Below are 27,005 nucleotides of genomic sequence, written 5' to 3'. Positions count from 1 at the left end.
TCCACAAAAGAAAGAGCGAGCCTAGGGTTCAGAGCTCTGTTTGTAGTGCTGGAGTTTGAACCCTGGACCTTGCAGTTACTCACTAGCACTCTACAGCTTGAGCCACTCCTCCAGTACATTTTACATTGGTTACTTTTTTTTTTTTTTTTGCCAGTCCTGGGCTTGAGCTCAGGGCCTGAGCACTGTCCTTGGACTTTCTCAAGGCTAGCGCTCTACCACTGGAGCCTCAACACCACTTCAGACTTTTTTCTATGTATGTAGTACCGAGGAATCGAACCCGGGTCTTCATGCATGCTAGGCAAGCACTTTAACCACTAGGCCAAACTCCCGGCCCTGGTTACTTTTTTTTTTTTTGGCCAGTCCTGGGCTTGAGCTCAGGGCCTGAGCACTATCTTTGGATCTCAAGGCTAGAGCTCTACCACTTGAGCCTCATCACCACTTCAGGCTTTTTTCTATGTATGTAGTACCAAGGAATTGAACCTGGGTCTTCATGCATGCTAGGCTAGCACTCTACCAATAGGATAAAGTTCCCGGCCCCTGCATTGGTTACTTTTTGAGTGGTGTCTCATTGTTTTGCCAGGTCCAGCCTGGCCCAGATTCTCCTATCTTTGCTTCTCATGTAGTTAGGATGACACAATGGTGTGTACTGTCATGTCAAGTTTTTTATTGGTTGAGATGGATTTCCTTGGTTTGTTTTCCCAGTCTGGCCTCAAACCATAGTCTCCCAATTTCAGCATCCGGGGTAGCTAAGAGTACAGAATGAGCCACTGTGCTGCCTGTCTCAGAGCTCTGTATAGATTGTTTCCTGTTGCTTACAACAGCCCTTCAAGGCAAATGGTCAGAGAGGTATCACTTTTGTGTGTGAAGTATGTAAAACAGTCTTGTCTCTGGTTACATAATCTTTTTGTGTTCCAGCTTGTGCCTAGCTTTAGCTCTACTTAGACTGCAGCTTCTCTACCTCACTGTTTTAGCCCTCTCGGTTTCTTCATCCCCAGCAAGCTCTGAATGTTTATCTAAGCCTGAGGTCTGGCAGGTAACAGTAGTATGTGCATCTTTCTCACATACTTCAGTAGTTGCTCATCCAGCACTAATTGTCACCTGCTGGCCAGGCACTGTTCATCTAAGTATATAGTAAAAGGATCTATATGGTTACACATTTAATACCATTAGGAAAGGGAAAGGGGAGGGGGAGAAGAAGGAAATAAATTTAGAGGAATTTCTATGAAAAACGTAGTCTAGGTAGTTCTGGTGATTCACACCTTTAATCCTAGCTACTCAGGAGGTTGAGATCTGAAGGATCAGGGTTTGAAGCCAGTCATATCAGGAAAAGTCCATTAGCATCTTAAGTGTAATAAACCCCCAAGAAAGCTGTGGCTCATGTGATAGAGTGCTCTCCATGTGCAAAATAGCTAAAAGAGAACACCCAAATTCCGAGTTCAAGCTCCAAGACACACACACGCACGCACGCACGCACGCACGCATGCACGCACGCACGCACGCACACACGCAAATGTAGATAGGAACCATTGGTTTGCTTCAGCCTTGTAATGCTTGTGCCCTGGCTAGAATGGATTTGTCATTGTAGCCTGCTCACTAGATTTCTTCCTATCCAGCTTCCAAGTTCCTGGGAGGGTATAGCCACAGATGCCCGAGGGACAGCCTTCTTTTCCCCTGTTTTGGTGACACTTTTCTTAAGGCTTTCTTTGTCCTTAATCAGAACACCTCTCTGACTAATGTCCTGCATCGAGTAGAATTTGGCAAATATTTGCTGGGTTGGCAGCCAGGGCTGATGCCTCATTAGAAGTGAACTACTGACCCACGTGAATATGACTGCATTACCTACTCCTTTCGTCTTCTCATCCTAAAGTGAGTGCTCTTGATTGAGAGGAGGCCAGAGCCAGCCTTTGAGCACCTGCGCTGCTTCCCGTTACTTCCCTGACCAGGCTTACTTGGACCTTATATATAGGCCAGGTACCCAGCAGTGCCAATGCCTGATCTCGTGTCTTACCCATCTTATGAAGCAGCCAGGAAAGTTCTGGAGATTTGGAGGGAGGTTGTGACTTTTGTGTGTAGTACTGAGATTCAAACCCAGAGCTCATGCATTTAGGCAAGTACTCAACTCCTGAGCTTTACCTCCAGTTTCTGAGAAGTGAATGCTTAAACACTGTTACTACTTTAACACAGCAAGCTAACTGGAACAAGGAAAAAGCAGTCTTACTTTGTGGAGGAGATGGGTTTTCTGGACTGGAAGCTTTCCTTTAAAGTGGTACAAGAAAGGAGGGAGCTGGGAATGTGGCTTAGTGGTAGACTGCTTGCCTAGTATGCATGTAGCCCTGAGTTCAAGCCACAGGGCTGGCCAAAAGAAAAAAAAAAAAGAAACGGGATCTGATTCTTTGAGGAAAACATTATTCTTTTTCCTTTTGGAAGAAAATGTCCTTAACACTCTCAGTGCTAGCTTGCTCACTTGGAGCAGTTATGAAATGAATTTGTCTTCCTGACTCAGAAGGTGACTGTGAAAGGAGTAGCCTCCAGCCCTCAACAGGAGTGTCTTTTCAAACAATTGAGTAGATTCCCAGATTAGAAGGAGCCAGTGTGGTTGATGTCACTGTTTCCTGAGTGATTCTGTCTGCCAGGGGCCAGAAACTCTGAATGAGCTTCATTATCAGGAATCTTAGTTACAGGCATGTAGGAAAGAGCCAGTTATTGGCACAGTTAGGAGAAGGTTTCAAAGACTTGCCCCCCTCTTCTCACTGAGCCCCAGGGAGTCTGTGTGGAATGGGAGCTAGCTGAATCTCCCTTGGCTCCTTTCTGAGGAGCTTACAGGCTGGCAAACAGCCAGGACTGAGAAGCCGCCCAGCATAGCTGCAGAGGCTGCGGAGGCTGTGGCAGCCACAGCGACATGTAGGACTTCACTTAGCCCCTGACCAGCCCAGCGGTGGTAAGTGTGGCATTTACAGCTTAGAACAAACAGTATTTCCAGAAACACCTGCAAATACTGTGGCATCTTCTTATTTTCTTGGTCAGATAAGGTATTGGTTAGGTTGAAAGTTAGTGCGAAGTTAACTGAACAAGCTGGAGAGGTTCTTGGCCCCCTTCCTGATTGCTCAAGTCATGTGCTGGGGAGCTCTGAGTTTGTGTAGAGTCTGCGATAGGCAGGCATGTAGGTGCTTGATAAAGGGCTGCATAGGATTTCTCAGGGTCTTTCTGCTTTGTTCAAAGCATACAAACATTCCATCTTAGCCTGTTCTTCATTTTCCCCAGCTCTTTTCTTAACCTCTGGCTATGCTGTAAATGAACTTGCCAATAGGGACTGTGGCTATTCTAGAATCCTCTTGTGAAGGGTTAGAAACCTAATCTTTTCTTCTCCCTATGTGTGGGCTCCTTTCTTTTTGGTTATTTTCTACTGGGAGCCAACTGGTATTCTTTGTGTGGGCTAAGGAGGGGTCTCATGTGTGATTCCAGCTGTCAGTCCTCGTAACACAACATGTTGTTTCTCTAGCACAATCCTGGAAGAAGAAAAGGCTCAGCAAGAAGAACGAATGAGGATGGAGTCCAGAAGACAGGCCACCGTGTCTTGGGACTCTGGAGGGTCTGATGAAGCACCACCCAAGGTAGCCAAGGTCCCCACCCAACCTTGGGGTTCATCTTAAACTAACTCCTGCCCAGCTGTTTTCACAAGGCAGAAATTTAGTCTCTGGTTACCCTGGCAGTAGTTATAACATGTCTCTTGCCTGCTCCTCCTTGATAGATTGCCATCCTGTGTACTCTTTTCCTAATTTGCATTTCGGGTTGAGGCTGTGTGAGCTGGACAAGAGCAATCAGAGTAGACATGATTTTATTTACATTCTTGCTTTTTCTCTCCTCTCCACTCCTTTCTCCACAGTGAGGCTTTAAATAGAGCCCACTTACATCTGACCACATTCACTTTGGTTTGGTTGGAATTTGGAGTACATTTTCTGCCTTTTTCTAGGATGTGGATGGGTTGTTTGTCAGGGGAAAAGCTTATCTCTTTTTTATTTCCTGCCTCAATGCCCTCACACCCTACCTGCCCATGTGCCCCTCAGGTCCCTTCTCACTTCTCCTCCTACATTGGGAGGACAGCCTTATACGCTGGACAGTGGCTATAGATTTTGTACTGACATGGCCCTAAACATTTTCCTTAGTTTAAGAAGCATTAATAAGCTGGGCCCCTGGCGCTCATGCTTGTAATCCTAGCTACTCTAGAAGCTGAGATTTGAAGATCATGGTTAGAAGTCAGAAGTGAAACAATGGCTCAAGTGGTAGAGTGCCAGCAAAAACAAAACAAAACAAAAAACAGCTTAAGGACCCAGGCCCCAGCATAAAGAGACAACAATAACAGGAGGTCTTCGTACAACATTTGCTTTTGAAAAGGTAGTATTTTCGCATGAATAATCCATTTCAGACCTTTTTCTGGAAAGTAAAATGGTAATCGTGTTCTTTATAATTAATTATTGACTGTTCAGTCACTAATAATAAAAGTTCAGTAACTTTTCTTTTTGAAATGTATTCATAAATCTGTCAACACAAAGAGCTGTTTCAGCACTGTGCCAATTTTGTTTTTAATCATGATACTCAAAATCTTACCTTCTTGGTTATGGTGGAGTCTTGTGGCAGTAAATGTACCACTCCCTGGAAGTAATGAGCCTACTTCTGCAGCAGAAGGGTAGACAAGGGTGCCTGAGCCCAGCCCCTCTGCAAAGGAGGAAAACCACATCATCTTCAGGGGGAGGAAGGGAGTGCTTTGAGTCAAGCAGTGACAAAAAGAGAACATTCCTTTGGTATTCCTAAAGAACAACAGAAAACAGAAGACAAATGAACCCCTCCTCTTCATCTAAGGTCCTCTGATCTGTTGACCAGTTTGCCTGTATTGTAATTCTGCAGTGTTGTTCAAATTAGACATACAAGAACCTTTGAAGTCAAGGAGTTCATCCAGGCTGTTCTTACAGCCTGATGACTGGGCACAGTGTCTCCTCACTCCTTTCCCCTTTCCCCTTCTTTCCCCTTCTTTCCCCTTCTTTCCCCTTCTTTTCCCTTCTTTCCCCTTTCCCCTTTCCCCTTTCCCCCTTCCCCCTCCCTTTCAAAACTGTGGTACTCATACTTCACTTCCAGCTTTTTGCTGGTTAATTGGAGATAAGAGTCTTAAAGGTCTTTCCTGGCTTGCTTCAAACATCAATCCTCAGATCTAAGCCTTAGCTAGGATTTACAGTCAGGGATTCGTGGGTTTTGCCCAAACCAGCCTTGGGTCCTGCTGTTCCTGAGTAACAGGATCACCTTCATATGACACCATGCCTGGCTTGTTCTTTGATTAAACTGGATCTCAGTAATTTTATTTATTTTTTTAATTTTTATTTTTTACCAGTCCTGGGGCTTGAACTCAAGGCCTGGGCACTGTCCTTGGACACTTTTCGCTCAAGGCCAGTGCTCTGCCACATGAGCCACGGTGACATTTCTAGCCAGTTCTATGTATGTGGCACCAAGGAATCAAGCCCAGGGCTTTGTGCATACTAGGCAAGTACTCTACCACTAGGCTGTGCTCCTGACCCTCAATTTTTTTTTTTTTAACCTCAGCTTTGAGCCTTAGCCCTTCATAACTAGTTATTAAACTTATATTTTTAGTTATTCAGGGCTGGGAGTTAGGCCTAGTGGTAGAGTGCTCACCTAGCATGCACAAAGATGGAGTTCAATTCTTCGACACCACATACATAGAAAAGGCCAGAATTGTGCGGTTGCTCAAGTGGTAGAGTTCTAGACTTGAGAAAACCCAAGGACAATGCTTAGGTCCTGAGTTCAAGCCCCAGGACTGGCAAAATAATAATAATAATAATAATAATAATAATAATAATAATACAAAGAACACTACTATCATTTTACTTCCCAGAAAAATATCTGAATTCGATTATCCATCTGATAATGCTATCTTTCCAAAAGCAAATGACTTACCATTTGAGCTCTAACTTGTAAGATCTCTGTGCATGTCTGTTTTAACTCTCATATTAGATAAATGGATTGCATTCTTACATTCTTTTTTTTTTTTTCTGCCAATGCTAGCACTCTATCATTTGAGCCACGATACCACTTCCAGCTTTTTCTGTGTATGTGGTACTGAGGAATGGATCCCAGGGCTTCATGCATGCTAGGCAAGCCCTCCACCACGAGGCCACACTCCAGGCCTCCATTCTTCTATTCTTTAGACACTCTTTCCACTCTTCTGTTTGAATTACCAGGAACACAAAGCTTTTTAATGTTATTGACGGCCATTTGATCTCTTTTTCTTTTGTCCTTCGTATTTTTGTCATCCTGGCCAAGAAATCATTGTCTCACCCAAGCTCATCTCTTATATTTCTTCCTATTAGTCTTTAAGTACTTTAAGTACTTATATACATTTAAGATTTATTTGAAAAAGAGATTGAAGTGTTTCCATGTGAATATCCAGTTACCCAACATTATTAAAATGCTGTTCTTTTCCCTCATTGAAATATTTTGATTTCAATCATGCTGCCCTAAGAGAAATCACTCAAATTATTTATGTGGTGTTCTGTTGATTTTCACAGCCCAGTAGACCTGGTTATCCTAGTCCGAGATCCAGTGAAGGATTTTACCCCAGCCCTCAGCACATGGTACAGACCAATCATTACCAGGTATACAGATTGTTCCTGCTATGTATGTTTTGTTCTTTGGGTGGTGGAGATTTACATTATACTTAATTTCTACTTTCTTATATATTTATTTTGGTGAGCAGAAACCTACAGAGGCCTCAGCAACTGTCTCAGCCTTGCACCTAGGATCTTCACTACTCACATGGTCTTAAAGCAGGTGGGGCAGTGCAGCCCTCAGTTGTTAGACCTGATCTTTCCCACCTGCTCTTGATATGGACAAGGAGAAGCCAGTGACACATTATGCAGAGGGAATGCGGGAATGCCAAACTGCAGTTTTTCTAGAAGGCGAAAGTAAAATTTTAAAGTACTATAGCAGAAACAAGATGTGAGACTATGATTGCAAGTGTGTAAGGAGTGTTGAAGCTGCAGGCAGACATCCTCACAGCTCAAGATAAGGCCATCCTTGCCAGGCACCTGTGACTCATCCCTGTAATCTTAGCTACTCAGGAGGCTAAGATCTGAGGATCACAATTCAAAGTCAGCCTGGGCACTATAGTCCATGAGATTTTTTTTTTTTTTTTTTTTTTTTGCCAGTCCCGGGCTTGAGCTCAGGGCCTGAGCACTGTCCTTGGAATTTCTCAAGGCTAGAGCTCTACCACTTGAGCCTCAGCACCACTTCTGGCTTTTTTCTATGTATGTGGTACCGAGGAATCGAACCCAAGTCTTTGTGCTTGCTAGACAAGCACTCTACCACTAGGCCAAACTCCCGGCCCCAAGTCCATGAGATTCTTATCTCCAGTAATCCACCAGAAAACCAGAAGTAGTGCTGAAACACAAATGGTAGAGTGGTAGCCTTGAGCTGATGAGCTCAGGAACAGCGCCCAGGCCCAAAGTTCAAGCCCTACACACACACACACACACACACACACACACACACACACACACACAGCCATCCTTAAAGGACCTGGAGCAGAGTGATTGTGTTGGTTTTTAGGAAGGAATATAATAGACTACTTATCTTGAAGAATAATTCACATCCAAACACCATTTGGTGTTTGGTCCAGAGCCCAGAGGCTCTCCAGCCAGGTGGCCTGGCCTTAAGAGAATAGCTCTTCTGATGATGTTACCTACTAGAGACTGATTGTCTAGTTTGGTACAATGAAATGTGGTTTAGGGAACAGATTTTTTTTGTTTGTTTTGGCCGGTACTGGGGCTTAAACTCAGGGCCTAAATAAGCACTGTTCTTGTGTTTTCCTCAAGGGTAGCGCTCTACCTCTTGAGTCACAACACCATTTCTAGCTTTTCTATGTATGTGGTACCAAGGAATTGAACCCTGGTCTTTGTGAATGCTAAGTAAGCACTCTACCACTAGGCCAAACTCCCAGCCAGAGAGCAGATTTTTTGACTCATAAAGTTTGCAAGAGTCAAGTACTGCTAAGGGGGGCTCAATGCATTTTTGCCTCACAATTAGGGACCCCTTCGGCCAGTATAGGCAGAAATTCAGAGCTACTGTTAGTCTATACTTGGTACTGTGATACCACGAGAGAAAGTGTTACTAGAAAAGACTAGATTATATGTACATGTTTGTTTAGCAGTGGAACTGGGTAGATTTCAAGCTTTGTACTCTCATCCCCAGAATCCTGTATACTAGTTCTGAAATAGAGTGTCACTGTCAAGCAGCCTCAGGGGTTCTGCTTAAGTGGCTCAGTGTCTATTTTAGGAGATCCAGCACCAAGATGATCCGCCTGCCTGCCTGTAGCTATAGATCCTTCAGTTTCCACACTGTTCACTCATCTACCATCCAGGCACTGGATACAGGGCTGCCACTGTGTGACAGTCTGGCCAGGATGATCATGATCAGAACAGTAGGAAATATGTATACCCTCCCAAGAGAAGGCCCATATCTGACTGCCAAAACACCTTGTGCTCCAGCAGTTGGCACCTCATCACAGGGGCCACACTGAAGATCAAAGCTCAGCTGGCCCCAAGTGGGAATTGAGTAGCAGCATTATGCATTCCTTAGACAGCTGTCAGAGCCATGCTACCACCTAGCAAGTCTGCAGGTGGCTGGTAGAGCCAGGGGGAAGCCCAGCACTCCTTAGGCTTAGGGCTCCTGTGTTTTGTTGGCTGACCCCAGGAGAGTAGTCCCTGGAACAGGCAGGGCTGGGTTCCTACCTCCAGTGCCTTAGAACGGTATCCAGAATAAATTATTTTTTTTTCTTTGACCAAATATATAATTATTTTCTAAGTCCCTTTTCCTACCTGATTGATGAAAACAACTGGAAAATTTGCTTTTCAGCCTTAGGTACCAAACACGCATACACACACACACACACACACACACACACACACACACACATACATACACACACACACACCTGTTCTCAGTCATTTGAAACTTCATTGTGAAAATTCTCAAAGTTCTCTGTCAGCATTGTGTCATTTTTTACAAAGATAGTAGTGTATAACAGTTTGTATTTGGTAGAAATATTTATTATTAATCTAGCCATTTTACCCAAATAAACACCTCTCCATAGATGTTACTTACAGTTCATTAATTAGTTATGAAATTTTGGTATAAATCAATGCCTAGAGGGGCTGGGAATTTGGCCTAGTGGTAGAGTGCTTGCCTAGCATGCATGAAGGCCTAGGTTCGATTCCTTGGTACCACATGCATAGAAAAAGCTGGAACTGGTGCTGAGGCTCAAGTGGTAGAGCTCTAGCCTTGAGAAAGTCCAAGGACAGTGCTCAGGCCCTGAGCTCAAGCCCAGGACTGGCCAAAAAAAAAAAAAAGATCAGTGCCTAGAAACAATACATACATAAAACTTTAGCTGAAGGGGGAGGGAAATGGGTACCAAGACATGTGAAAGGGTATCAATGTATGTGAATTCTATCTGGCAAATATCATGTAACCCTTTTACTAATTACAATAAAAAAATATGTCAAAAAAAAACTTTAGCTGAAGGGTATTTTATACTGATGTTTGGGAAGATGAATTGACTGTGCTTTATTTCACCCATATCATGCTTTATGGATACAAACCCTGATTCTGCTCACTTAAGCCTGAGTCAAGAAACACCATTTATTCTTTTTCTGCCTGGATTCTTCCTGCTGTCCCACTAAACTCTGCCTTAGTCACCACTGTCAGAAGGAGAACACATGACCTTCTCACCATCTCAGCTCCCACTTGAGATTTCAAGGGGGAGATTGTTGCTTGGTTGCTTGGCTGGTTTTTGAGACATAGTTTCACTAAGTAGCCCAGACTGGCCTCAAACTTGGAATCCTGCCTCAATTACCAGAGTACATATATGACATACCATACCCAACAGGGGTTTCTTGTATTTCTTGGCTCTTGTTGAGGATGGTGGTGAGTTTTGCCAGAAAGAAGAGCTCTAGAGCATGATGTGGCTGTGTGGGGGCTTCTAGGTGCTTTTGTACCCAGAGGTAGTTTGCTCTAAGCATGCCCATAAATGCAAAATTCCAAAGTAAATAATTTTTTTATCTTCTAGTATCTATTTGTGTTATTTATCTAATGGAGCTACAGAAAATTGCCTCTCTTGAGGATATCAGTGAGAACCTCTTTTCTTTCCCTACTAACTTCTACAATCCATCTACATTGCTTGACACTTGGTTCCCTTAGTCTACAAAGTGTTAAATCATTGTCCATTCTAAATCTTGTACTTAAGGACACTTGTAATTATGTTGCACTCAGTGTCATGATTTAGAGTCCTATCTGCCATGCTAAAGAACATTCTCAGGTGTTCAGGAGGTTAGAGATTAGAACTTGAACCAGGGCAATTATTCTAGATACCACAGTATTTTCTATAACTTTGTTTCATATGCAAAGCAGAACCATGATAAAGTTGTGCTTTACCTTGCATAACACTTTCAGGTCTCTGGCTACCCTGGTTCACATGGAATCACAGCCATGGCTGGCAGCATCTACCCAGGCCAAGCATCTCTTCTGGACCAAACAGAGTCATGGAATCATAGACCTCAAGAGATATCAATGTGGCAGCCCAACATGGAGGTAAATTGGATGTTCTTGGCCTTTGGTTTGTTAACTGAAGATTGAAGCTTAAAGCACATCTTCTCTTGTATTTTGTGGTTTTGTGGATTTTTTTTCCACTAAGAGAAATTCCTAAAAAGGGGGGGGAGTGTAGCCTAGTGGTAGAGTGCTCGCCTAGTATGCACAACACCCTGGGTTCAATTCCTCAGTGCCACATAAATAAAAAAGCTGAAAGTGATGCTGTGGCTCAAGTGGTAGAGCACTAGCTTTGGGAAAGCCCAAGGACAGTGCCCAGGCCCTGAGTTCAAGCCCCAACACTGGCAAAGAAAAAAAAAAGAAAAAGACAGAACTCTAAATTGAATATAATCAACATGTACATGAAGTCAAAAAAAAAAAAAATCAGGTAGACCGAGCATCGGTTCTATGGACAATGCTGATTTTTATGCAACTTGCCTGGTAAAATGAAAAACCAGGTTTACAATATTAAAAATTATTTGGGCCAGGCGTGGTGGCTCATGCCTATAATCCTAGCTACTCAGGAGGCTGAGATCTGAGGATCATGGTTCAAAGCCAGCCCGGGCACTAAAAAGTCCAAGATTCTTGTCTCCAATTAATCACCAAAAAATGGAAATGGCACTGTGGCTCAAAGGGTAGGGCAGATAGCCTTGAGCTGAAGAGCTCAGGGACAACGCCCAGGCCCAGAGTTGAAGCCCTACAACCAACCCAAAAAAAAAAAAAAATTATTTGGATCGAAGAGTAATTTATAGTTTAATTTTTGTTCATTTTCTTTGAGTACATGTTTAATGACTTTAATACTTTCTAGGGTATATGCATCATAATTAACCCTGTTGTTACTCTTTTAAAGTTGTTTCTGGGGCCGGGAGTTTGGCCTAGTGGTAGAGTGCTTGCCTAGCATGCTCGACGACCCAGGTTCGATTCCTCGGTACCACATACATAGAAAAAAGCCGGAAGTGGTGCTGAGGCTCAAGTGGTAGAGCTCTAGCCTTGAGAAAGTCCAAGGACAGTGCTCAGGCCCTGAGCTCAAGCCCAGGACTGGCAAAAATAAATAAATAAATAAATAAATAAAGTTGTTTCTATGGTTTTATTGTATTCTTTGTACACATCTTAGAGTCTCTCTCTCCTCTCTTTTCTTCCTCTCTATCCTTTCTTTCTTATTGCTCCTCTCTCTCATTTTTGTATTACTGAGTATTGAGCCCAGGGCCTTGAGCCTGAGCACTTTTCTACCTAAGCTCTAGTTCCTTTTGGGGTTAATTTTGAGATAGGATCTCACTAATTTTTCACTGGCTAGCCTAGAACTCTTGGTGTGCTCCACCACCCCCTGCTAAATGATCCTATAGATGATTTCTTCGTCGGCACCCCCTATTGGCAGGTCTGTAACATACAATAAATTTTAATTTGTAGGAAGTGGCAGGAATAGGAAAGGCATTTTTCCTACCATTCTTTGTATCTTGCTTCACTGATTTGAATGGCACACAACAGTAGGAGTGAACAAACAGATTCCTGAGACTGGATATGCTATTTCCATTCCTCCTTCCAGGACTCGGCAGCCTTGGACCTGCGAGGCATTGGACAAGTCTTACCCACCCACCTGATGGAAGAGCGGCTGATCCGACAACAGCAGGAAATGGAGGAAGATCAGCGCTGGCTGGAAAAAGAGGAGAGATTTCTGGTAATTGTGTTCCTGAGCATCTTCTTCACTGTTTAAACACTGTGAAGCTACTGTGATATTTGGGATTATTACACAACTATTTTCCAAAGCAGAGGAATTTATTTTATATCTGGCCTCTCAAACCTAAAGTAAGTGGGTTATTTGCATTTATTTCCACTTCTACTTGAGCCACACCTTCAGCTCAGTTATTTTCTTGTTTTCATGACTATTGTTGTTGTTCTGGGTTTTTGTCTATTTTCGGGGGGTGAGCAGTGAAACAGAACTCCAGCTTCACCCATGTTAGGCAGGAGTTCCATTTGATCCAAGCCCCTTGCTTACTTTTCAAATAGGGCTTTGTTTCCATTTATTCCCAGACTACCTAGATCAGGATTGCCTTTTTTTTTTTTTTTTTTTTTGGTCTATTTGGGGCTTGAATTCAGAGCTTGGGCACTGTCGCTGGGGCCCTATTTTCTTTCTTTCACCCTCCCTCCCTCCCTTTCTTCCTTCCTTCCTTCCTTCCTTCCTTTCTTTCTTTCTTTTCCCTTTCCTTTCTTTTTTTGTGGATCATGGGGCTTGAACTCAGCTTCGGCGTTGTCCCTGAGCTCTTCAGCTCAAGGCTACCACCCTACCCTTGAGCCAAGCACCACTTACCGTTTTCTAGAGGTTAATTAGAGATAGGAGTTTCAGGTCCTTTTGTGCCCAGGCTGGCTTTGAACCTTGATCCTCAGATCTCAGCCTCCTAAGTAGCTAGGATTATAGGCATGAGCCAGGGTACCCAACCAGGACCTGAGACTCTTATCTCCAATTAACCTCTAGAAAATGGGAAGTGGGTGCAACTAAAGGGTTGGGTGGACGCTTGGAGCTGAAGAGCTTAGGGACAGTGCCCAGGCTTAGGAGTACAGTGGTAACCTTGAGCTGTAGAGCTCAGGGACAGTGCCCAGGCCAAGTTCAAGCCCCATGACCCACCAAAAAAAAAAAAAACCCTTTCCATACGTTAGCTGCTACATTTGTACCCCATTCAGGACAAGTGCCCTTACTGAACACACACCCTTTTGAAAGGTGAAAGGTGACAGTAAAGAACAGGCAGCAAGCAAGAGTCTCAGTATTGCTGCCATTCACAATATTCACATGTTTTCTGTCTGAAATTACTCAGTCTTTACAGTCATCCTGTAAGGAATCCTTTGTCCTAACTCTTTAGGGCTGGGTCATGTATGTCTCAGAATTTTCTAATTCAATATTTCTTTACTCCTAGAAAGTTAATGACATATATGATCCGTATCACATTTTATAATAGTCAAAACTACTAATATTTCTAACAGCAGAATATAAATATTCACATGAGTGAAGAAGCAAGACTATCAGGTCAGGTTTTTACTACTAAATTAGTTACCTTAGAACTTAAATACAAACAATTTTGCCATCTTAAGTTGAGATTTTGGAAATGAGAATAGGAGAACATGAGCCTGCAGGAGTGGAAATGGGGGGTGTTACTGAAATACAGCCCTGCTCCTCAGAAGCAGATCTAGAGCTACAAAGTCTGATGAACACATGATGAATGCATAAACCTGTATACCCAGTACTCTGTACAGCATGCACCCAGCCTCTGCATGACTTCTAGCATGGTCAGGTGACACATCCCACCAGCCTCTGCATGGCTTCCAGCGTGGCCAGGTGACATATCCCACGGGCACTGCCCACCATGATGTTTCTTGCCCTTCCTCTTTCTTTGCCTCCCTTCTTCAGGAGCAGGGTATCCCAAGAGTCTGGTCATGACCTGACCTGGTAAATTCCTGCCCACCTGGAGGGAGAGTTATGGTCACAAGAAAAGCTGGGGGCGGCTCAAGTAGTAGAGTTCTAGACTTGAGAAAGCCCAAGGACAGTGCTCAGGTCCTGAGTTCAAGCCCCAGGACTGGGGTGGGGGTGGGGAGACCCAGCCAGGCACCACCAGTGGCTCAAACCTGTAATCCTAGCTACTCAGGAGGCTGAGGCCTGAGGATCTCAGGTTCAAAGCCAGCCCAAGCACAAAAGTCCATGAGACTCCTATCTCCAATTAAATACCAGAAAACCAGAATTGGCACTATGGTTAAAGTGGTAAAGGACTAGTCTTGAGCTGAAGGGTTCGGGGAGAGTTCAAGCCCCACAACCGACAAAGAAAAAGAAAGAGATTATTATGCCTGTAATCCCAGCTACTCAGGATCAAAGTTTGAAGCTAGTCTGGGTGCAAATACAAGACTTTTACCTCTAGTTAGCCAGCAAAAAAGCTAGAAGTAGAGGTATGGCCAAGTGGTAGAGCATCAGCCTTGAATGAAAAAGACTAAGCAAGAGTATGAGGCCTTATCCAGGAGCGTGGTCTAGTGGTAGAATGTCTGCCTAGCATGCACGAAGCCCTGGGTTCGATTCCACAGTACCACATACACAGAAAAAGCCAGAAGTGGTGCTGTGGCTAAAGTGGTAGAGCGCTCTAGCCTTGAGAAAGCCCAAGGACAGTGTCCTGAGTTCAAGCCCTGGGGTAAATATATATGTATGTATGTTTGTATATGTATACGTGTGTGTATATATGTGTGTGTGTGTATATACGTATATATGTGTGTATATATGTGTGTATATATACGTATACATATATTCGTATATATGTGTATGTATGTGTATATATATATACGTGTGTGTGTGTGTGTGTGTGTGTGTGTGTGTATGAAGCCTTGAGTTCAAGCCCCACAAAAATAAATGAATAAGAAATCAAGATCCATCTAAAGACTAACATAGCCAGGTGCTGGTGGCTCATGCCTATCTGTAATCCTAGCTACTCAAGAGGCTGAGATCTGCGGATCATGGTTTAAAACCAGCCCAGGCAGAAAAGTCTGTGAGACTCTTTATCAAACAGCTCAGAGAAAGCTGGAAATGGTGTTGTGGCTGAAGAGGTAGAGTGCTAGCCTTGAACACAAAGACACTCAGGGACAGCACCCAGGCCCTGAGTTCAAGCCCCATGACCAGAAAGAAAAGAAAAAGACAAGCACAGTGTATGGGGTGTGGTCCAATGGTGGAGAACTTGCCTGACATGAGCAAAGGCCCGGTTTCAGTCTTCTGCAGCAAACAGGGAAAAGGGCAGTAAAACTTGGGCTTGTCTGATACAAACCTGAAGGGCAGGGGCAAAGTCAGACTCAAGAACACAGATTCAGTGTAATGGCAAAGTACTTTACTTCAAGACTGTCAGGGAAGAGACAGGAAGCTTGAGAGACTATGGTGACAGAGGACAGATGTGCTACAGGAAGTTATTTAAACTGTCTAGACTGTCATAGCTTTCAGAGGAAAAAAATGAAGTTGTCTTTGTTTTTCTAGAAACCTGACGTGAGGCTCTCTCGAGGCAGCATCGACCGGGAGGATGGTAGTCTTCAGGGCCCAGTAAGTCCTTGCTGAGGCTGCCCTGGGCTCCAGGGGCTCCACTCACACTCCAGTGGGCCAGCAGTGTTGTGTTCTAAGATACCCAGCCAGCATTTGCAGTATTTGGCAATATAGGAGCAATGATTTCATTCTAGCAATAAAGCAAACATTCTAGCTAGGACTATGGAATTCTTAGAAGTAGTATTTCTTGCCTCGCTATTGAGAGAAGCTTTTTATTTATTTATTTTGTGGGGGGGAGTGGAGGGGTCATAGAGCTTGGACTGAGCCTGGGAACTGTCCTTGAGCTTTTTACCTCAAGGCTACCACTCTACCCCCTGGACCTGGGCACTGTCCCTGAGCTCTTCAGCTCCAGGCTACCACCCTACCCTTGAGCCAAGCCCTAATTCCCGTTTTTTTTGTGTGTGTGTGTTTTTTTTTTAGAGGTTAATTGCAAATAAGAGTCTCAGGTCTTGGGGCCGGGAGTTTGGACTAGTGGTAGAGTGCTTGCCTAGCATGCACAAAGACCTGGGTTCGATTCCTTGGTACCACATATATAGAAAAAGCCAGAAGTGGTGCTGAGGCTCAAGTGGTAGAGTTCTAGCCTTGAGAAAGTCCAAGGACAGTGCTCAGGCCCTGAGCTCAAGCCCAGAACTGGCAAAAATAAATAAATAAATAAGAGTCTCAGGTCCTTTTGTGCCCTGGCTGACTTTGAACCTTGATCCTCAAATCTCAGCCTCTTGAGTAGCTAGGATTACAGGTGTGAGCCACTACACCCAGTGAGAGAAACGTTTTAGTAGTACACTAGGCTCCCTATGACCTAAGGGAATACTTTTACACATGTTTTCTGTCTGTACACAGACAGACTGTTGTTTGCTAACTGTTCATATTTCTTTTGTGGTTGTGTTTCAAGTCACATAAAATTTGTGCAGACAAGATTTCATTCTCAGAGAGGAGGAATCCCAAACTAGCCTATGAGTCAACCGGAGGCATTTATAGTGCCTAGAAGTGTTTCCAGCATTTGGAGGAAGTAGCCTAAAACATTCAGTTAGATTTCCCCCAGTAGGGGTGGGCATGGGGGATGCAGTCTCTGTTAGTACATACGGCCTGACAGTGGTAGACTTCCATGGTTGTCCTCACCAGGCTTATGGGTAGAAAGAGACTACTGGTTCACATACACCGTGTCAGCCTTCATAGTGAGACGGACCTTAAAACTAGACAAATAGAGGCCTGGAGCAGAGCCTAGTGGTAGAGTGCTCACCTAGCACACATGAAGCCCTGGGTTCAATTCCTCAGTACCATATACACAAAAAGCCAGAAGTGGTGCTGTGGCTCACATGGCTGAGTGCTAGCCTTAAGCAAAAAATGTGGAAGGACAGTGCCCAGGCCCTCCTGAGTCCAGGCCCTAGGACTAGCAAAAAAAAAAAAAAAAAAAAAAGGCCAGTTGCCCTGGCTTTCCTAGCTACTAAGGAGGCTGAGATCTAAGGATGGAGGTTCAAAGCCAGCAACAGAAAAGTCCATGAGATTCTTCTCTCCAGTTCACCACAAAAAAAAAAGTGGAACTGTGGTTTAAGTGGTGAAACACTAGCCTTGAGCTTAAAAAGAAAAAAATCAAGTGAGAGCTAGAGGCCAGTGACTCATGCCTATAATCCTAGCTACTCAGGAGGCTAAGGTCTGAAGATCAGGGTTCAAAGCCAGTGCTGGCAGAAAAGTCCTTGTGAAACTCTTATCTCAACCACTCAAAAACTGGAAGTGGTGATTGTATATAGAGAGTCCCTTCTTGAATACTTGTTTGTTAAACACATCATTTGAAATGTGATGTAAGGGCCGGGAGTTTGGCCTAGTGGTTAAAGTGCTTGCCTAGCATGCACGAAGACCCGGGTTCGATTCCTCAGTACCACATACATAGAAAAAAGCCAGAAGTGGTGCTGAGGCTCAAGTGATAGAGCTCTAGCCTTGAGAAAGTCCCAAGGACAGTGCTTAGGCCCTGAGCTCAAGCCCAGGACTGGCCAAAAAAAAAAAAAAAAAGAAATGTGATGTAAAAATCAATGTTAATAAATTATTTAATAAAAAAAAGACCAAAAAAAAAAAAACAGGAAGTGCGGCTATAGCTCAAAGTGGTAGAGCAATAGCCTTGAGCAAAATTGCTCTGGAACAGCACCCAGGCCCTGAGTTCCAGCCTCACAATCAACAAAACAAAAAACAAGTGAGAGCATGAAGCCCAGAATACTGGTACCAAAATTGGTACCTGATTAATTAATTAAAATTGATATCAGCATGGTGTCACTTTAAAACACTGATTCTTGGGTGATGAAACAATGTTTATTACACCAAGTATTATATAACTGTATTTTTTTTTTAAAAATAGCTTTCTGGTAAAAGACACCTTAGCCCAACACTAGTGGTTATAATTATAGCTCTCAGAAGGCTGAGATCTGAAGTCATGATTCAAAGCCAGCTTGGGCAGGAAAGTTCCTAAAACACTTCCCTACAGTTTTCAGCAGTGCTGCTGAATCCTTTTGTTTTTGTTTTGTTTTTGCCAGTCCTGGGGTTTGAATTTGGGGTCTGGGCACTGTCCTTGGACACTTTTTGCTCAAGGCTAACACTGCCACCTGAGCCACTGCACCACTCTCGGCTTTTTCTGAGTATGTGGTACCAAGGAATCAAACTTTGGGCTTCTTGCATGCTAGGTAAACACTCTAGGCTATGCTCCCAGGCCCTGCTAAACCTTATACATGCCAGACAAACTATCCTACCAGTGGTAATGATGTTTTAAAAGCAGTCGTAGAAGCTGAGCATGGTGGCACCCATATGTAACCCAAAATTCAGGAGGCAGAGGCAAGAAGTATCAAGAGTTCGAGGCTAACCTAAGCTGTATGGTAAAATCTTAAAAAATGAACTGGTGACTTTAGTGCATCTGGTAAAAGTGAGTGAGTGACTGAGTGAATAAGTGAAGGCACAACAACTTAAGATGGTCCTAAGTGAACTTTTCTCCAACACCTTATACTTACTTGGCTTTCTTGCTTGACTGTCATTTTTTTTTCCATTTGAGCTATACCTACAGTGCGTATGGGGGTGGGAGGAGGTACTGGGCATCTGAGTATTTTTGCTCAAAGCTAGCCCTCTACTACTTGAGCCACGGCTCCACTTCAGCTTTTTGCTGGTTAATTGGAGATAAGAATCTCACAGACTTACCTGTGAGAAAGTCTTTCCTTGGAATTGGCTTTGAATCGTGATGCTCATATCTCAGCCTCCTGAGTAGCTAGGATTACAGATCTGAGCCATCATGACACCCAGCATACAAATTGCTGGTTATTTTGGATATGGACTTTTCTGCACAATCTAGCTTTAAGCTACAGTCTTCAGCATCTCAGCCTACAGAATAGATGCAATTATAGACATAAACTGACAGCACCTCACATGGGTCTTTTTTTTTTTAACCTATACCAAACCTAAGTCAAGGCATAGTTTGTCTTCTTAAAAAAATATTTTATTAAGGTACTGTACAGAGGGTTTACCATTTCCTAAGTCATATAATGAATAACTTTCTTTTTTTTTTTTGTCAATGTCACTCCTTCCTTTGTTTCTCTTTTGACTTTTGAACTGGCCCAGAACTCAATAGATGTATAACGCCAAGTTTTTACACACAGAACATCTTGGGGACAGTGGCCGTGTGGTCCCATAGGACACAAGTACCATATTCCCAGGTTTCTTCTGGCCATCAGTGTTCAAAATGCACCTTCCTGTGTGCTCAAATAGGAGGAAGGGAAGGAGGGAGCAGGATGGGTGGCAGAGAGATGCCTGGGCTTGTTTGTAACTCTTTAAAGCTACCACATTGTGGTCCCAGACCATCCCCTGCTGGCCTTTCCACCCTTCTCTGGCAGTGCTTATTATTACTTTCCAGCCCCCATGCTGCAGGAACTGTGGAGCAGTGCCCTGTCTATTTAGCAAGGGGTGGGTGATGGAGATAGTCATTGTCTGTTGCACACCGCTGGTACATTGACTGAACTTTTCTCTTCTCACAGACTGGAAACCAACACATCTATCAGCCTGTGGGTAAACCAGGTCAGTGCAAATGTGTGTCAAGAAACTGGCATAGAGCTGGGAGTTTGGCCTAGTGGTAGAATGCTTGCCTAACATGCAGAAAAACCCAGGTTCAATTCCTCAGTACCACATACATAGAAAAAAGCCAAAAGTTGTGCTGTGGCTCAAGTGGTAGAGCTCTAAACTTTGAGGAAAGCCCAAGGACAGTGCTCAGGCCCTGAGTTCAAGGCCCAAGACTGGCCCTCCAAAAAAAGAAGCTAGCATAATCTGGCAGCAGCATGTTTTCAGTGTGCATGGTGTTATGGCCTTGGAATGCTGGTGATTTTAATAGTCTTCTCTGTGCAAGTACACAGCAAGTGTGATGGGGACCATAGCCAGCCAGTGCCTAGAGTGCTAGAAGCAGAATTTATTGCCAGAAAGTATCAGAGATGCCACCTCAGAATATATGCCTCATGTGTGTTGTTGCGATAATACCTCTTTGTAACAGGCAGTGGGGGAAAGGCATTTTTTCTCAATTCATGAATGTTCATAATGAGTCTTTATTTTTCCAGATCCTGCAGCTCCACCAAAGAAACCTCCTCGTCCTGGAGCCCCCAGTCACCTGGGAAGCCTTGCCAGCCTCAGCAGCCCCGGGGACAGCTACAATGAGGGTGTCAAGGTAGGTGTCTTGGGCTGGGCAGCACTGTTTGCCCTCAGAGTTGATAGAATCCCTAAGTCCTCCACAGATGTCATGTCTAGTAATTGAAGCCCAGGAATTGTTAGCCTCCAGCTACTGGGAAACTCATTAAAAACCATGGTGACTCAGGGGCTCACACCTACAATCCTAGCTACTCAGGAGGCTGAGATCTGAGAATTGCAATTTGAAGCCAGCCAGGGCAAGAAAGTCTATGAGATTCATCTCCAATTAACGAGAAAACCATTGGAGCTATGACTCAAGCAGTAGCTATTCTGCTCAAGGACAGAGCTTAGGCCCCTAGTTCAAACCCGTGAATAACAACAACAAAAAAAAGAAAGGCACGAACTCTCCTTCCCTAGTTTTCTGTGAATGTGATAGCTCTTAGGGTCTCAATTGCATCCTGACTTTCTGCCAACCTTTTGTGGCCTCACTGCCTCCACTTTTATAAATATGGTTTTCTGAGGAATCCTTTATTCTTCCCAGGTCAGAATTTTGTTGCTTAAAAAAAATAAAAATAAAAAAACTAAGCCGGGTGTGGTGGCTCATGCCTGAATCGTAGCTACTCAGGAGGCTAAGATCTCTGGATCACTGTTCAAAGCCAGCCTGGGCACTAAAGTCTGTGAGACTCTTTTTTTTTTTTTTTTGCATTTTTTATTGTAATTAGTAAAAGGGTTACATGATATTTGCCAGATAGAAGGTACATTAATTCACGTACATTGATACCCTTTCACATGTGAGACTCTTATCTCCAATTAACTACCAGAATAGTGGCAGTGGCACTGAGATTCAAGGAGTAGGGCAGTAGCCTTGAGCTGTACAGGTCAGGGACAGCACCTAGGCCCAGAGTTCAAGTCCCACAACAGACAGAAGAAAAAAAGAAAGAAAAAAGCAACTAAGACTGGAAGTTTGGCCTAGTGGTAGAGTGCTTGCCTAGCATGCATGAAGACCCGCCTTCAATTCCTCAGTACCATATACATATCAAAAGCTGGAAGTGCCTAGGAGTTTGGCCTAGTGGTAGAGTGCTTGCCAACATGCACAAATGCCTGGGTTCGATTCCTTGGTACCACATATATAGAAAAGCTGGAAGTAGTGCTGTGGCTCAAGTGACAGAGCACCAGCCTTGAAGGAAAAACCCAAAACAGTACTCAGGCCCTGAGTTCAAGACCCAGGACTGGCAAAAAAAAAAAAAAAGAAAAGCTGAGTGGTGCTGTCGCTCAAGTGGTAGAGTTCTAACCTTGGAAAGCCCAAGGACGGTGCTCAGGCCCTATGTTCAAACTCCAGGACTAGCAAAACAAAAAACAAAAAACCACTAGCAGAGCAAGGAACAGGTGGCTTATGCCTAAAATGCTAAGTACTCAGCTATTATGAGTTCAAGGCCAGCTTGGGCTGAATAACCTACTCTGACTTAAACAGGGAAAATAGGTATATGTCATGGAAAGCATCTTAATTTATTTTTATTTATTTTTTTTTTTTTGCCAGTCCTGGGCTATGAACTCAGGACCTGAGCACTGTCCTTGGACTTTCTCAAGGCTAGAGCTCTACCACTTGAGCCTCAGCACCACTTCTGGCTTTTTTTCTGTGTATGTGGTACCAAGGAATTGAACCCGGGTCATCGTCGTGCGTGCTAGGCAAGCACTCTACCACTCAGCCAAACTCCAAGCCCAGCATCTTAAATCTTTTAAGAGTGAAACCAGATTAAGTAGCTTTGTTTTCAAGTATTCATTTATGAAACACCTTCACTGTACCACTCCCTGTTGCAGATATCCTCACATCAGCCTCACAGTGCTGGCAATCCTGTTTTTCACAAAGTTGACCAAAGCTAACAGAGGCACAAGGTCACATGCAGATGGACTGCCTGCACTTGTGCTCAAGGCACCATCTCCCCAGGGCCTGGGTGACGTATGGTCAATATGAGCATGGTGTCCTCTCAGGGGGATCAGAGAAGGCCCCAGCCAGGCCCTAGTATGGATTGGACACCACAGTTGAAATGGGGGTGCCCCTGCTACAGCAGGTGGGCCTACAGCCCTTACAAGCTGCCCTCAGCTCCAGAAAACCCAATAGAGAAAACAGATTAGTGGACTTTTTTGCCTTTTCATAAACATAAGGGTCACCTTTCAAAATGGCTATATACGCCTGACAAACCTGTAAGGTAGATAAAGCACCACTGTGGAATTATGATGTATGTTCATTCCTTGCAGTTTAAGTACGATTGATCTCACAGTTAGAATGTAAAGAACCAGTACATTCTTGCCAGTACTAGGGTTTGTAGTCTGTCCCTCTTGCTGTCTCTTGACTTTTCGTTGGCTGGCACTCTACCACTTGAGCCATGGCCCTACTTCTAGCTTTTTGCCAGTTAAATTGTAAATAAAAGTCCTGCAGATTGGTCTGCCTGGGCTGGCTATGAACCACCATCTTCATACTCTACCTCCTTAGTAATAAATTACAGGCATGAGCCTTTGGCTGCTTAGGGACCTTTTTGTTGTTGTAGGTTGTTTTCCTCTCCAGTTCTGGGGAATAAGCCCAAGACCTTACACAAGCTAGACAAGCCCTCTATCACTGAGGCACATCCCCAGGCTGGCTAGTCTTCAAACATCAACCTAAGTGTTTTGTTTAGAACTGACTATGTGGTGGTAGCTTCTTACTAACTGCCAGCCAAGGATCAGAACCCAAGATAGGTGCCTTTCCAACCAAGCCTTGGCCTGTGGGTGTTCCTGTAAGCGCCTTTAGGGTAAAGAATGGAGGGAAGGATCACGGTGCTTTTAAGTGGATTAAACTAAGCCTTTTGTGCCCACTATTGGCATTGGGGGCCTGGCTGGTGGGATTTTTTTTTGGGGGGGGGGAGAACGACACTCACTCCTTGATACTCCCAGCCACAGAGGCCCCATGATTCTCAGAGCAGAGAATACATACAGTAAGTATGCTCTTGGGAAGAAAACACCAGAGGCCTACACTTCTGAACTGAAGGTGCTGGCTGTGGCTTGTGTGCCAAGAGTTATTTCCTTTGAAATTGTTCCAAGGACAAGACAGAGGATACTGGTTCCCTGTGCATTGTTTGAGCTATCACAGTATCAGGGCCAGGACTTGGGCTTGAAGGGGGAAAGACACACACACACACACACACACACACACACACACACACAGCACGAATAGAACTGCTGGAGGTGCCAGTGATCCACACACACACACACACACACACACACAGCACGAGTAGAACTGCTGGAGGTGCCAGTGATCCACAGCTGTAATCCCAGCTACTCAGGATGGCTGACATCTGAGGATCATAGTTTAAAGCTAGTCCAGGCAAACAAATCTATGAAAATCTTACAATTAACCAGCAAAAAGCTGGAAATGGAGTTGTAGCTTAAGTGATGAGAGCCAGCCTTAAGTTCAACAAGAGGATGAAGCTGCCAGGTGCCGGTGGCTCACACCTGTAATCCTAGCTACTCAGGAGACTGAGATCTGAGGATCACTGATCAAAGCCAGCCTGAGCACCGAAGTCCTGAGACTTGTATTTCCAATTAACTACAGGAAAACTGGAAGTGGTGCTGTAGCTCAAGTGGTAGAATGGTAGCCTTGAGCTGAAGAGCTCAGGGACAGCACGTAGGCCCAGAGTTCAAGCCCCATGGCCAACAAAAAAAGAAAAGAAAAAAAAGTATGAAGCCCTGCCTGAGTTCAAGCTTCAGTACCAGCACCAAATAAATAAAAATAAATAAATAAATAAATAAATAAATGGATAAACTTGACAGTTTAAAGTAGTGTAATCTATTGAAAAAGAGCTAGCTCAAGGGGCCAGGAATTTGGCCTAGTGGTAGAGTTCTTGCCTAGTATGCACAAAGACCTAGGTTTGATTCCTCAGTACCACATACATAGAAAAGGCTGGAAGTGGTGCTGTGGCTCAAATGGCAGAGCTCTAGCCTTGAGAAAGCCCAAGGACAGTATTTATTCCCTGAGTTCAAGCCCCAGGACTGGCAAAAATAAAAATAAAAACTATCTCAAAAGGTGGATGTTTGAAGCCAGTTGTGGTGGTACAAGCTTATAATCTCAACACTTTGGAGGTGTAGACAGAAGAATTACAGATTCAAGGCCAATCTGAGCTACATAGCAAACAGGAAGGAAGGAAGGCAGGCAGGCAGGCAGGCAGGCAGGCTGGCTGGCTAGCTTTGATAGTGCGTACTATCTCTGGAGACAGAGACAGAAGGATTGAGATTTGAGGTTAATTTGAGTTACCTCAAGACAGATAGTGGCACAGATATATAACCCACCTACTCAGGAAGGTGAGGTAGAATCCACAGTCCCAGGTCAGCTTTGGGGGAAGTTAAGATAAAACTATGTCTGAGGGCTGGGAGTTTGGCCTAGTGGTAGAATGTTTGCCTAGCATGCACAAAGGCCTGGGTTCAATTCCTCGGTACCACATATATAGAAAAAAATGCCAGAAGTGGTGCTGTGGCTCAAGTGGTAGAGCTCTAACCTTGAGAAAACCCAAGGACAAAGCTCAGGCCCTGAGCCCAAACCCAGGACTGGGAAAAAAAAAAATGTATCTGAAAAGTAAACTAACAAGCAAAAGGTCTGGGGAGTGGCTCAAGAAATAGCCTCCCTAATTCAATAGCTCTGAAAAAAAATTACATAATTAAAAAAAAGTTCATTCCACTTTGTTTTAACTGAAAGCTTCTGAGGTCTTCAGACATGCCTCGGCCAGGAGTCTGTGTTTCTTTGGGTGAGGCCACTGGTTGCCCATGAAGACTTGCAGGGCCTGGTGCAGGGCAGGAGCTAGAAAGTCTGGTGATTGGACATGTTCTTCTCTCTCACAAGCCTCGTTCTCCTGACTCTCGCACACCTGCTGACTGCCCTTCCAAGGCTTTGCATGTGGTCCTGCTCGCTACCCCATGGCAACAGGCGGGTGCGCATGGCAGGGCCCAGACACAGACACGCAGGCTCTCAAGGCCCTTGAGCTGAGCGTGCAGGTCAGGCTTGCAGCTAGGTTCTGGGTGTCCTGCTCATGTGTTATACAGCGGGAGTTATCTGCTGCCTTATTAATATTGTTTTTCTTTTTTTCCTTTCTCTGATAAATTCCTTTAACTTTTCCTCACCTTCCGTTCGACAATAGCCATGGAGGGTAAGCACGTTGTGTCTGTGTGTCTGTCTATCTTGCTGAATCACACCCCGTTCTGTGCATGCAACTCTAGGCTAGCATGTGGGATCCCAGTGGGAGGGTGCCCTGCTTTGTTCCTTACAAAAATGCCATTTGTATTGCCAGAGACAGAGACGTGAGCATCTTTCCAGTGAATGAGTTACTCTTACTCTTGACCAACTTGAACAGAGCTTGGTGTTATCAGTCCACTTGGACCAAAGCACCTGAAAGTTCAGAATGGACACTTGCAGGCTTGGCCTGAGAACCAGCAGCAGGCCCAAAATTAAAATTACAGCTGTTAGGCTATAGTTTAAAATCTTGTAGAATTCTACAGCTATGATTGTTAAGCACTACAGAACATCCAGAAACCCCATGTCATTCTACCCTCAGTGCTCGGGTTGTCATGGCTAACATTTGTTACCTCCTGCATGCCTAGGCCTGGGTGGGCACATTTACATCTGGGGCTTCATGTGCCTAGGAAGGGAGCTGAGACCTGCAGGCCCAAGTTTACCCAGTGGCCAGCACAGAGCTGGCAGGGACCCTCTTCCCCTACTCCTTGGACTTGAGTAGCTTTGTGCAAGTAGACCGTCTCCCCTTGGAACAGAGCAGTGTGTCCCTACGTTTATCATGAAAACATGTTCTGTCCTATCAAATGGTTTAAAGGCAAGAGCTGAGCCACATATTTTCTGTAGAACTCATGGAAAACTGTTTCATGTTAATGTAGCATGTTTGATAACTTAGCAAGTAACTAGCTTCCGCTAAAATTTGATTATACCCTCAGAGGTAATTGAATGTATTGTTTCTCTGGTGATGAATGATTTTGGGGTCTGGGACGTAGATCACATCTTTGAAATCACCTGGGTATTTTACTGTAGTGGGTACCTGCCACCTAGTTTCCTTTATCTGAGCTTAAAGTGAAAATCACTGCCTCGTGTATTTGTCACTTGGATAAATCCCCGACTGTCAGCCTAGATTGAGCCCTATCCTCCCCAAACAGGAAAACCCATAAAAACCCCTAACTTGATTGTGGCAGTACTTCGCCATCTACTGGAGAGTAGAGAAATGATGGGCTTCTGTGTTGTCTGTTAGCTTCAGCCCCAGGAAATCAGTCCCCCTCCCACTGCCAATCTGGACCGGTCCAATGACAAGGTGTATGAGAACGTGACGGGCCTGGTGAAAGCTGTCATTGAGATGTCCAGCAAAATCCAGCCGGCCCCACCAGAGGAATACGTCCCCATGGTGAAGGTAATGCACACTCACACGGCACATTGGCAGACTTCCAGCATGTAGATGGAAGATATCATGAGGCCCCACAAAGTTAGGCTTGAGGCTTGGGGTACAGAAACTCCCTAGGAGATAAGATCTAAGATCATTTTGAATCACTCTGCCTGCCTCACTTGTTTTCTCCCATCACTGAACACTAAGATGGGAATATCCTTAAACAGTGTTGTCTTCTGTAATCATTGCTCACAAACCCTGTCTTCAGT

At 44.3% G+C, this 27,005-nt stretch overlaps 1 protein-coding gene across 14 annotated transcripts in view; it reads left to right on the top strand.

The window, feature by feature from the left end:
• The window catches only part of Ptk2 (protein tyrosine kinase 2), a 217,360-nt gene that overhangs the window by 185,803 nt on the left and 4,552 nt on the right, over window positions 1-27,005 (top strand). For 8 of the 14 annotated variants that reach the window (XM_090339474.1, XM_090339469.1, XM_090339468.1 and 5 more), the window contains 8 exons: window positions 3,500-3,611; window positions 6,573-6,659; window positions 10,510-10,647; window positions 12,185-12,316; window positions 15,632-15,694; window positions 19,696-19,735; window positions 20,266-20,372; window positions 26,608-26,763. In XM_090339474.1, the coding sequence (XP_090195600.1) occupies window positions 3,500-3,611; window positions 6,573-6,659; window positions 10,510-10,647; window positions 12,185-12,316; window positions 15,632-15,694; window positions 19,696-19,735; window positions 20,266-20,372; window positions 26,608-26,763 (835 nt within the window). The remainder of the gene's footprint in view (window positions 1-3,499; window positions 3,612-6,572; window positions 6,660-10,509; window positions 10,648-12,184; window positions 12,317-15,631; window positions 15,695-19,695; window positions 19,736-20,265; window positions 20,373-26,607; window positions 26,764-27,005) is intronic. The other 6 variants (XM_090339473.1, XM_090339471.1, XM_090339472.1 and 3 more) reach the window with 1 other exon arrangement.

The sequence above is a fragment of the Megascapheus bottae genome, chromosome 9 (genome assembly GCF_031878675.1).
Source record: "Megascapheus bottae isolate mThoBot1 chromosome 9, mThoBot2.hap1, whole genome shotgun sequence".
Lineage (NCBI taxonomy): Eukaryota > Metazoa > Chordata > Mammalia > Rodentia > Geomyidae > Megascapheus > Megascapheus bottae.
This window is presented reverse-complemented; position numbering and strand designations above follow the sequence as displayed.